Source organism: Schistocerca serialis, chromosome 6, assembly GCF_023864345.2.
Source record: "Schistocerca serialis cubense isolate TAMUIC-IGC-003099 chromosome 6, iqSchSeri2.2, whole genome shotgun sequence".
NCBI lineage: Eukaryota > Metazoa > Arthropoda > Insecta > Orthoptera > Acrididae > Schistocerca > Schistocerca serialis.
The window spans coordinates 160028789-160041338 of NC_064643.1; the positions used below are offsets into that span (position 1 = coordinate 160028789).

The 12550-nt window shown below is 43.2% G+C and overlaps 1 protein-coding gene across 1 annotated transcript in view; it reads left to right on the forward strand.

Annotated features, from left to right (window-relative positions):
• Positions 1-466: 466 nt before the first annotated feature.
• LOC126484714 (probable cytochrome P450 6d4) overlaps positions 467-12550 on the forward strand; it is a 28691-nt gene continuing 16607 nt past the window's right edge. The window contains exons 1-3 of the mRNA XM_050108309.1: positions 467-1171; positions 4404-4625; positions 10640-10835. Of these exons, the coding sequence (XP_049964266.1) occupies positions 1015-1171; positions 4404-4625; positions 10640-10835 (575 nt within the window). The 5' untranslated portion in view covers positions 467-1014. The remainder of the gene's footprint in view (positions 1172-4403; positions 4626-10639; positions 10836-12550) is intronic.

Consider the following 12550-nt stretch of genomic DNA (forward strand, 5'->3'; position numbering starts at 1 on the left):
GACCGTTATTACGGCCAGAGGTGGTTGTTCTGGGTACTGGTTTCTCAGGATTTATGCACCCAAATTGCGTGAAAATGTAATCACATGTCAGTTCTAGTATAATATATTTTTCCAATAAATACCCATTTATCATCTGCATCTCTTCTTGGTGTAGCAATTTTAATGGCCAGTAGTGTACATCGATATAGAGGGTGTTCGAGTGTTGCGCTGGCCGATATGTTCTCTAGATCTCTCACCCACTGGGAACATCTGGTCATGGGTTTCAGAGAGAATGGTACTCCACTTGCCACTACAACTGATGAAATCCGGCACTGAATTGAAGCTGAAGAAATGACAGACCCAGGGATTGATGTACCTCTATCTGTCACGCTAGATCAGTTCGGCTCAATGTCTGACTCAGTTAGAGCCATTGTCCCTAGCTAAGGCACTAGTTCCATGCACCAAATTTCTCATCCTGTACACCTACAAACTTAATCATGTGTTCCTCCGAGTACGTGTGCCATTCTTCCTGGTGTTGCATTTCTGATGGCCAGAAATGTATTAAGAGATCGCTAAAGGAAACAAAAGTGGCACATGACGTTACCATAACCGTCCATGAAGCCTTAGCCAACATTTGTTTACTGTTATCGACATTACTTGAAAACAGAAATTTCAACAGAAATCTGCTTCTATTGTGTCCATCTGGTGATTAGACTTTTCTTGAACCCACACTATGGAACAAATTAACAGGGGCTTGCTAGCAGTCATGTGCCAGCACACATCGTTCTTCCTGCCTGCGTACTGGGGATGGATCACAGTCTTTTCTCGTTCCTTGTTAAACTGCACAAACGAGGTAACGTGTCTCTTGCATTGGCAAATGTGCATAAAATGTGGGATATGTTTGATAAGTAATCTCCTTCCACAGTGGAAAAGGGGAATTGATGTCAGAATAGTTGCTTTCGTAATAAATTACTGTCACATTTCATTTCTAGGGTCAAGGGAGGAGCGACGAATGTCAGCAAATATTTCCAGCAGATGGTTGCAGACACTGTCGCTTACAGAGAGAAGAACAACTTTACAAGGAAAGACTTCATGGACCTCATCATTCAGCTCAAAAACAAGGGATACGTCGACCCTGACAAAGGAGAGGCAGTGGAGAATGGGCAGCAGAAAGGAGCCGGCACCACCGACAGTAAGTTCCTCTTTTTCTTCTTTTCTCCGTTAGTGTTTACCTACACCCAGTGCCCTCCCTTCATGAGGGCGTTCTTCTTTTTGTGCTTTTGTCCCGATCAGTGTTGGGTCGGTACATGTATTTACGGATTTGGAGTGGTTACCATATGTCCCTCCTGTCACCACCCCATTACCCCTCCAGGACGAAATATTTGCGCGTCAACTGTCTGTTTGTAGTGCTATTCGTCTGAAGCCCGTTATTCACCTAGATGAATGTGGGAAACCAGATCCAGGCTCCCTGACTCACCAACCCTCGTCACTAATCCGCCAGGCGAAATCTGTCAGAGGCCGCCGCACCTCTTTATCCTGGTATCGACGCTGTAACGTACGTAGCTATCTGGGTAGCAGGTCTCTTCCTGACAGTACAAAGACTTTGTTACATGAGAGTAGGATTATCATATTCCCTGTGTGTCTAGCAATCATATACACTATGTGAGCAAAAGTATCCGGACAGCGCCAAAAACAAACGTTTTTCATATTAGGTGCATTGTGCTGCCGCCTACTGCCAGGTGCTCCATATCAGCGATCTCAGTAGTCACTATACATCGCAAGACAGCAGAGTGGGGCATTCCGCGAAACTCATGGACTTCGAACGTGGTCAGGTGATTGGGTGTCACTTGTGGCATACGTCTGCACGCGAGATTTCCACATTCCTAAACATCCCTAGGTCCACTGTTCCCAATGTGACAGTGAAGTGGAAACGTGAAAGGACCCGCACAGCAGAAAAGCGTATAGGCCGACCTTGTCTATTGACTTACAGAGACCACTGATAGCTGAAGAGGGTCGTAATGTGTTATAGGCAGACATCTATCCAGACCATCACACAGAAATTCCAAACTGCATCAGGATCCACTGCAAGTACTATGACAGTTAGGCGGGAGGTGAGAATACCTGGATTTCATGATCGAGCGGCTGCTCTTAAGCCACACATCACGCCGGTAAATGCCAAACGACATCTCGCTTGGTGTAATGAGCGCAAACATTGGATTAAGCAGTGGAAAAACGTTGTGTGGAATGACAAATCACGGTACACAATGTGGCGATCCGATGGCAGGGTGTGGGTATGGCAAATGCTCGGTGAACGTCATATGCCAGCATGTGTACTGCCAACAGTAAAATTCGGAGGCGGTGGTGTTATTGTGTGGTCGTGTTTTTCGTGAATGGGGCTTGTACCACTTTTTGTTTTGCGTGGCACTATCACAGCACACACCTACAGTAATGTTTTAAGCGCCTTCTAGCTTCCCACTGTTGAAGAGCAATTCGGGGATGGTGATTGCATCTTTCAAGACGATCGAGCAGCTGTTCATAATGCACGGCCTGTGGCGGAGTGGTTACACGACAATAACATCTCTGTAATGGCCTGGCCTGCACAGAGTCCTGACCTGAATCCTATAGAACACTTTTGGGATGTTTTGGAACGCCGACTTCGTGCCAGGCCTCACCGACCGACATCGATACCTCTCCTCAGTGCAGCACTCCGTGAAGAATGGGCTGCCATTCCCAAAGAAACCATCCGGCACCTGATTGAACGTATGCCTGCGAGAGAGTAAGTTGTCATCGAGGCTAGGGGTGGGCCAACACCGTACTGAATTACAGCATTACGGATGGAAGGCGTCACGAACATGTACGTAATTTTCAGCCATGTGTCCGGATACTTTTGAGCACATTGTGTAACTGCTGATTGCATGTTCTGTGTTTGTGATTTGTGTTTCTGTAGAATGTATGAAGAGGTCAGTGAAATAAAGTGATAACCCTCAGTTTAATAAGAAATAGGTCATTGTGTTTTCTGTTGTGGTTTCGAATGCACGACATGCTATTAACGAGTTCACTAGAAAATACTTCGTACTTGGTAAATCGTTTTGTCTTAGTGTATTTATGTTCTCGGCTTTGAATATAATAAGTCATATAACATGCAGAAAAGAAACATACTTTTTTTATTATCATTGGTTAGCACTTTCTTTCGCTGACGCCTCTTTATATGGAAGCAGTCTAGCGTTCGGTTTAACACATGTAGGAATACTCCTAAAGCGATGAGCAGGCATCCCAGAATATCAGTTCGACTACTGTTAACAGCTCGTTCATTCTGTCATGAGGCCGCTCGCCTATCTGTCTACCCAGCTCAAAGCACTGGCTTTTAGTTATAAATACGGACCGTGAGACATAATGTTCTTATTGTGATATTATCACTCTTGTTCTCTGTATACATAAATGATCTGATGGCTTGGATACGACTGCTTGTTGATGACCCCGTAGCTGAAAAGTGATGTGAAATTGACCGAGCAAATAAGGAAGGCAGTAGGGAGGGCGAATTGTAGACTTCGGTTCATTGGGAGATTTCTAGAAAAGTGTAGGTCGTCCTATAAAGAAAACCAGATACAGGGTATTAGCGCGATGCATTCTTGAGTACTTCTCGTACGTTTGGGATCCCACCAGATTGGATTAAAAGAAGAAATCGAAGCTGTTCAGAGGATGACTCTTATTTTTGTTATCAGTAAGTTCAATAAACACGCAAGTATTACGGAAGAAATAGAATAGGAATCCTTGAAGGGAAGAAAAACGGTCTTTTTGCAGAACACTATGAGGAAATTTAAGGAATCGGAATTTGTGACAGACTGCAGAACGATTCTACTGCCACCAAGACATTTCGCACACGGTCCGAAAAGAAGAAATGATTAAAATGAGACCTCGTGCGGTGGCATATAGATAGTCGTTTTCCCTCGCTCAGTTTGCGAGTGGAACACGAAAGGAAAAGACAAGCGTTGGTGAAAAGTACCCTCCGCCCTGCACCATAGGTAGCTGACAGCGTATGTATCTAAATGTAGAGAAAGAAAACCCTTCACAATCAGTCAGCTGAACCTACCACTTAGTGTCTCGCTGCCAACAATGCCAAATGACTACCTCATTCTTTATGGTTGAAAACGGATTTTAAAGAAATTGTGGAAGTTTCAAAACACTAATGCGAAATAATGAAACAATTGATACATTTACTACTTCGCTAGCAGCGGTAGCATGTCTGATTTAGTTAACTAAATATGTTGAAGAATACAGTTTCAGACTCCAAATACATTCCTGGCTGTTTTGATACACAGTCTTCGACACATAGACATACACATTACGTAACTCAATGATATTCCCTTTCACATTTCGCGTTTTATTCTTTTGGAACTATTAACATTCTTTTTATCTTTCTATAGAATTGTCGATGGAAGACATGGCAGCGCAGGCGTTCGTCGTTTTCGGTGCAGGCTTCGAGACTTCTTCAACAGCGACGAGCTTCACGCTTCACGAACTGGCGCTCAACCCCGACGTACAGAGCAAGCTGCACGATGAAATTGACGCCGTGCTCGAGGAAAACGGCGGTGACATTTCCTACGACACCATCGGCAAAATGACTTACCTCGACACGGTTGTATCCGGTAAGGAAAATCAGTCTTCAGTTTCAGCTCCACTTTTAATCTCATTAAGAGCAGAACCTCTTATGTCAGGTTTCCATAGCAGTTGGCTTACTGTGCGAACCTTCTACATCACGAACTGTCATCATTCACGTTAGAGGAGTCAATGGGTTCACCCACACACTTATACGATGCCGGATGATGGAAGGAAGAAATATCACTAATTAAAATTCTGCGAAAATGGAAGTCCTCGGAGACTGAACTTTAACTCCAATTGAAATGCCTGAAGTAGGGTTTCACCTTTGTTCTTGATTGAGGGATCATCCCGCTCCCAAATTAAACGGATTAAGAGAAACAACGGAAACTGATATCAGTAAACTGCCGAGATTTTCAAATATACTGTCTAATTAATGTAAGGAAACTTTTGGTTATGATTCAGGCTGTGCCAAGAAAGTCAGCTAAAGAAATTCCCGAATTTGGTTTTGATTCAAACTGTGTTCGTGCTATCGAAGAAAATCAGCTAAAGAAGGTGCCGAAATATTGCTTAAAATGACAATAACTCGCGTACCAATCCGGCAGTATAGAGACTCTTCCGAACAGATATTTGTACCGTACCTCCACTCATAGATTCCCACCGCTCCCGTTGTTGTTGTTGTGGTCTTCAGTCCTGAGACTGGTTTGATGCAGCTCTCCATGCTACTCCATCCTGTGCAATCTTCTTCATCTCCCAGTCCATGCTACTCCATCCTGTGCAATCTTCTTCATCTTCCAGTACCTACCGCAATCTACGTCCTTCTGAATCTGTTTAGTGTATTCATCTCTTGGTCTTCCTCTGCGATTTTTACCCTCCACGCTGCCCTCCATTACTAAATTGGTGATCCCTTAATGCCTCAGAACATGTCGTACCAACCGATCCCTTCTTCTAGTCAAGTTGTGCCACAAATTTCTCATCTCCCCAATTCTAGTCAATACCTCCTCATTAGCTATGTGATCTACTCACCTAATCTTCAGCATTCTTCTGCAGCACCACATTTCGAAAGCTTCAATTCTCTTCTTGTCCAAACTATTTATCGTCCATCTTTAACTTCCATACATGGCTACACTCGGCACAAATACTTTCAGAAACGACTTCCTAAGACTTAAATCTATACTCGATGTTAACAAATTTATCTTCTTCAGAAACGCTTTCCTTGCCATTGTCAGTCTACATTTTATATCCTCTCTACTTCGACCATCATCAGTTATTTTGCTCCCCAAATAGCAAAACTCCTTTACTACTTTAAGTGTCTCATTTCCTAATCAATTACCTCAGCATCATCCGACTTAATTCGACTACATTCCATTATCCTCGTTTTGCTTTTGTTGGTGTTCATCTTATATCCTCCTTTCAAGAAACTGTCCATTTCCTTCAAATGTTCTTCCAGGTCCTTTGCTGTCTCTGACAGAATTCCGATGTCATCGGCGAACCTCAAAGTTTTTATTTCTTCTCCATGGATTTTAATACCTACTCCGAATTTTTCTTTTGTTTCCTTTACTGCTTGCTCAATATGCAGATTGAATAACATCGGGGAGAGGCTACAACCATGTCTCACTCCCTTTCCAACCACTGCTTCACTTTCATGTTCCTCTTCTGGTTTCCGTACAAATTGTAAATAGCCGTTCGCTACCTGTATTTTAACCCTTCCACCTCCAGAATTCGAAAGAGAGTATTCCAGTCAACATTGTCAAAAGCTTTCTCTAAGTCAACAAATGCTAGAAACGTAGGTTTGCCTTTCCTTAATGTATCTTCTAAGATAAGTCGTGGGGTCAGTATTGCCTCACGTGTTCCAGTATTTCTACGTAATCCAAACTGATCTTCCCCGAGGTCGGCTTCTACCAGTTTTTCCATTCGCCTGTAAGGAATTCGCGTTGGTATTTTGCAGCCGTGACTTATCAAACTGATAGATAATTTTCACACCTGTCAACACGTGCTTTGTTTGGGATTGGAATTATTATATTCTTCTGGAAGTCTGAGGGTATTTCGCCTGTCTCATACATCTTGCTCACCAGATGGTAGAGATTTGTCAGGACTGGCTCTTCCAAGGCTGTCAGTAGTTCTAATGAAATGTTGTCTACTCCCGGGGTCCTGTTTCGACTTAGGTCTTTCAGTGCTCTGTCAAACTCTTCACGCAGTATCATATCTCCCATTCGGACTTCATCTACATCCTCCTCCATTTCCATAAATATTTCCACAAATATTTGTACCCTGCCTCTATTCATTGATTCCCACCACTCCCGTAGCCATAATAATTAGACTACCGACTACAAAAAACTGATCTTTTCAAAAATTTACAGTTTGCAGGAAAGAGGAAGAAGGTTGTAAATTGATGTATGTAGTCCTGTTCTCAATTATATTTTTTTGGGAGTACATAAAACACTACTACAGTGTACTACATTACCTTCCCGTCTACCTACAAAGAATTTTTTTCTATGCACAGTTCCGGCATTCAAACGAAATTTTTGTCAATAAATTTGACTGGGTTAGGACAGAACGGCAAGAAAGCTGCGTTAATTATACTTTATTAACCTCATGGTATCACAGCGTATTTCAGAAGAAAATGTTAATGTACATTAAAGATCCAGAGAAGTAAACAAATCGAAATTTCATTGATCCTCTCCACTATCGTTTTCAAATTAAATCATGTACAGGTACGGTACATCTTATTCCTCCCCACAGAAAAAGTTGTCAACTGTGTCAAGACTAGTTAAGTAGAACTGTTGTGCATGTTTTACTCCATCTGCGATTGTAGAAGTAACGTGCTGGCCGTTTTCACCTGTTTGTGTGAAATCCGCGTCGTGCAGAAACCAGCAGACGTCGATCGGAATGTACACAATTGACGCGCACGTGTTGATCTCTGTGCCCTGTTGCACAATGGACACACCCACCACATCGCATACTGCGTGTGAAGCAACATCGCAACATCAGGAGCGACTAGGGAAATGCCATGTCAGCCACCGGGTTCACAAACTACATGCAATGGAACTAAGTCAAGAGAGTCAGGATAGCACAGTTATCTGTCTTTGTCAATTATTATTTACTCCAAATCTAGATCATGGATTTTTGTTTCATAGGGAATTACAGCAAATGTGTTGTGAAAATCGCAGTCAAACCTATCGTGCGCCCATAAGCCACACACACTTTGGTTTTGGTGGCCTCCGGTGTCTTTTACGCGGAGAAAGGGCGACTGGATGGTGCTTCCCATCCCACGTACAAAAAGATATTCTCTCTCTGCAGATCAGTTACTTGTATATGCACACGCGTGGCCAATAGTTTTCACTTTCGCACAACACTCACAACATACCTGGATGTAGCCACAGTATCCAATATTATCTTTGTTGTCTGCTTAGTTAAATGTTCTCTTCCGTACTACGCTTTAAACAAGTGAGAGAAAAGTTGCTACTTCCGTCGAGTCAGCTGAAGGAAAAAGAAAAGAACTGAAACAGTACTTACCTGCAGTTACCTCAAACATGTATGATGAAAGTACTTCCGCTCATGTGATTTATACGTTCGCGCCCATCACCTTTCATTTTTATTTCTCAGGTATTCCATTCATTGTATACGTTGCTGCTTTTCAGGTTACTGCATACTGTCTTCGGGTTCATTAAAAGATCAGAGACACTGAATCTTAACGTTGACAGGGACTTACTTGAAAAATCCAAACAATTAATAGGAAGGTGACAATGAACAATCAGATTGTACTATCGCCAACATTAAAAAAGAACCAGTACTTGTCAAACAAAAGGCTGTGTTGATCAGAAACGTTCTTGACGAAGATTCTTTCTGTAGAAACACCACATGTCTGAGATGAAATAACACAGCATTCGAGTTATTCCTGCCATTATTAATGCAAATGTTGAATCCTGCACATTGCTACTACTGTGTGCTGAAATTATAAAATGACAAGAGTTGTTTCGTAATGAACCCTTTTACACCAGATCGACTCTTTGGTCTCATACACCTTTTGGTTTCTAGCATTTACCAAGAATGTTCCACCGATCGAATTTCTATCAACCTCCCAATGTTTCGATGGTTATTCTAGGTATGGAGGGCGTTGCATAAGTAATAGAACACTTTTTTTTGACCAATTGTGGTCGAAATAATGCGGAATTTGCTGTGTAACATCGTAGAATATTCCCGCTTCACCACCTCTAGTTTCATGAAGTATCAATAAGTGGCGGTGCTATACGTAGCTTTCAAAATTCCGTCTGTAACGGTGGTGCGCTCCAAGGAGAGAGCTGCAATCGAGCGCCTTTTGGCGGAAAACCAGAGCATCGCAGATATTCATAGCAGCTTGCGGAATGACTACGGAGAGCTGGCAGTGAACAAAAGCACGGTGAGTCGCAGGGTGAGGCGTCTGTCACTATCGCAATAACGTCTCGCAAACCCGGCCGATCTCCCGCGTGCCGGTCTGCCAGATACAGGTGTGACACATGCAATATTGGAACGTGCGGACACTCTCATTCGAGATGATAGATCGATCGCAATCGAACACTCCGTTACACAACTGGACGTCTCCACTTGGGGTACTCAACCTGCTGCGTTCCTCGTCACTTAACAGAAGACAATGAGGAGCAACGGAGGACCCCTGTGCGATACTGTTTAACGCGTTACGAGTTCATCGTGATAATTTTTGTGTTGGCAGAAGAGCCAACACCGCGTTACGAGTGGATGCCGAAATGCACGCGTTTTAGCTCAAGCAGGCGGGCTTGAGGAGGGAAGAACTATACCGACGTGAGGTCTGGAACATGACAAGGAATGAGAATTCAGAAAGTGGACGTAAGTAGTGTGATACTTAACTTTAATCCATTAATGATGAACCTCGCTCTTGACGGTACATGATTCACAATATTATCTGTTCAGAATACGTTCTTGAAGATAGTAATTATAGCAACTGAATATGGCGCCTTGCTAGGTCGTCGCAAATGACGTAGCTGAAGGCTATGCTAAACTGTCGTCTCTGCAAATGAGAGTTTTATGTAGACAGTGAACCATCGCTAGCAAAGTCGGCTGTACTACTGGGGCGAGTGCTAGGGAGTCTCTCTAGACTAGACCTGCCGTGTGGCGGCACTCGGTCTGCAATCACTGATAGTGGCGACACGCGGGTCCGACGTATACTAACGGACCACGATTGATTTGAAGGCTACCACCTAGCAAGTATGGTGTCTGACGGTGACACCACAATAATTTTTTGTCGAACATGGGTTCATCACTTCGAGTCGGAAACAAAACGGCAGCCCATGGTGTTGTGCCACACCACCTTACCTCCGGAGAAATAGTTCAAGGCTGTGCCCTCAGCCAGTAAAGGCACGGCGACGGTCTTCTGGTACTCTGAAGGAGTTCGTCTGACTGATGTCCTCCGTCATGGTGTAACGATCAAATCTCAAGTGTACTGTGCTACCATTAGGAAACTAAAGAAACGACTTCAGCGCGTCGTCGCCGCAAAAATGGGAACGAACTTCTCCTTCTCCGAGACAATGCAAGGCCTCACACAAGTCTGCAAGTACGAGAGCTCATCCACCCTACAGCCCAGATCTCGCATCTGCTGACTCCCAATGAAGAATGCACACCGTGAAGCAGTAGGTGGATGATGGGGAGGTTACTGATCCAGCAAAACATTCGCCGTCGCGTCGGCTATTACAGTGGCATCAAGCGGCTATACAAGCGCCCCCATTAAGGTGGAGTAATGCTGTCGCACTGAACGGAGATTGTGTTGAAACATAAGGGTTCATAGCGAGAAGTGTGGGGAATAATATGGTGTTTTGGAATACTGAACAAAAACGACCAGGTTTCAAAAAAAAGAGAAGTGTTGCATTAGTTATTGAACGCCCCTCGTACTTGATGACAATGATGCTCACATCCGCACAGGCCGGTGGTACTCGAATCGTAAGTAGCCGATTCGAATACCGCCCTGATACAGTTGCTCATCACTTTCTCATTTCAGATCAGCACATTTCTCGTTTTCAATACGTTTTTGTTTTTTCTTCCTTTTCCGTTCCAGAGTCTCTCAGGAAATATCCACCAGCACCTGTGCTGAACAGAGAGTGCAACCAAGACTACAAGATTCCAGACAGCGACGTCGTTCTGGAGAAGGGAACTCCAGTAGTGCTGTCTGTGCTGGGCCTCCACCACGATCCCACGCATTTCCCTGACCCCGACCGCTTCGACCCTGAGAGGACCACTTTTTACAGATTTTCGTATTGTCGGTCCTGTATTGTTGTGTATTCTAATATCGCCTACTCCATGGTCATAGAAGGGATACGATACACTACATGGAGCCACAGTTGTCGACTGTCTCAGTAAAACTTTTGTTGCTATGTACACCGTTCTCTGAGCTACCCTTCCATCTTCATCAGTACTCGGCAAACCTCTGTGAGGTGCATGGTCCACGGTACACTGTACCAGGTTATAGACGTTTTTGCTCTTTCATCCACGTAGAGAACGAGGTAAGAATGACTGCTTAAACGTCTCTCAGCGTGATGTAAATTAGTCTAACCCTACATGAATCCTACAGGAACAGTTTGTAGGTAATTGCGTTTTATTCCGAGACTGATCACTTGAAGTTGTTTCTTGAAACTTAATAAGTGAGCCTTCATTGTACAGTTTGCGTGTGTCTTTAGGCGCTCGCTAGTTCAGTTCTTTCAGCGTCTGCAGCTCGACCTCTCATGGGTCAAACAAACCTGTTGCTATTCACGCTGACCTTCTTGGCATATCTTCGATATAACCTGCTACGCCTACTTGGTACAAGTCGCAAACACTTCATTAATATTCTACGGGGTAACACAAATGATAAGTAAGAAATCTCCTTTGTAGATAACTGGTTGCTTTCTGCCAATGAGCCACAGACTGCCATCGGCTTTACCTATGACTGAGCCTCTGTGATTATTCCATTTCATATGCCTACAAATTGTTACACCTATACATTTCTATGAAGTGACCAATTCCAGCTATGACTTACTGATATTGTGGACATAGGATACTATTTTTTTTCGTTTTCTGATGTGCACAATTTTTACATTTCTAGCTACCAACCAGTCATTGTACCACTTGAAAATTTTGCGAAGATCTGACTCAGTATCTGTGCAATTTTTGCAGAGATTGCTCCATTATGGGTAATTGTAGCATACATGAAAAGTCTGAGGTTATTGTTAATACTTCCTGCAAGGTCATTAACGTACATCATGAACAATTTCATGATATTACCGCGTTATTTAGATGACTCTGATAGAAATAAGGCAAAACTGAGACAACCTGTAATTCACAGATAACATGTTTAGAGTTCAGTGTTCCACCAGATTCCAGTGCATATGAGACAGATCATAATGTCACTTGCACAATATGTTTATGAAAGTGTGACGTGAGATATCCACGCATAAAGTTTACAGTTAGTGCAATGCCCGCCGCTTCCCCAACCGACTATCTCACTTTTTAGCTGGACGCCAGCGCTAAACCATCCTCAAAAATTGCATACCTATAGAGCAGTGCATACTATGATGTATCATGCAGCGTAACTTGCTGTGACAGTGCGAGAGAGAGACAAAGATATTGTTTATTACTCTGTGGCGGTCAGCGCTCACATAATTATTCTTAGGATATAGAGTTCTTTTGTTCTTGTTAAGAGTAATTTTTTTAGGGGAGGAGAGCCATGCTTGTGATGTAAAAAATCGACGCCATTGCGAGTTTTTGATTCACATTGTAAAATATAAGTGCATATGGAAGGAAATCAGTTAATAGAACAATAAAATATTGTTCATTTCAAGAAGGTACGTCTTATTATACACCCAGCGATGTACTGCTATTGTGATTTACTAATAAACACCAGTTGAGAACAGTTCCGACGGGAGCGTTCAGTTCTAGTGAAATAGTTCGATGTTTTCTTCGGAAAGGAAGTCACTTCATGGATCATTCAAAT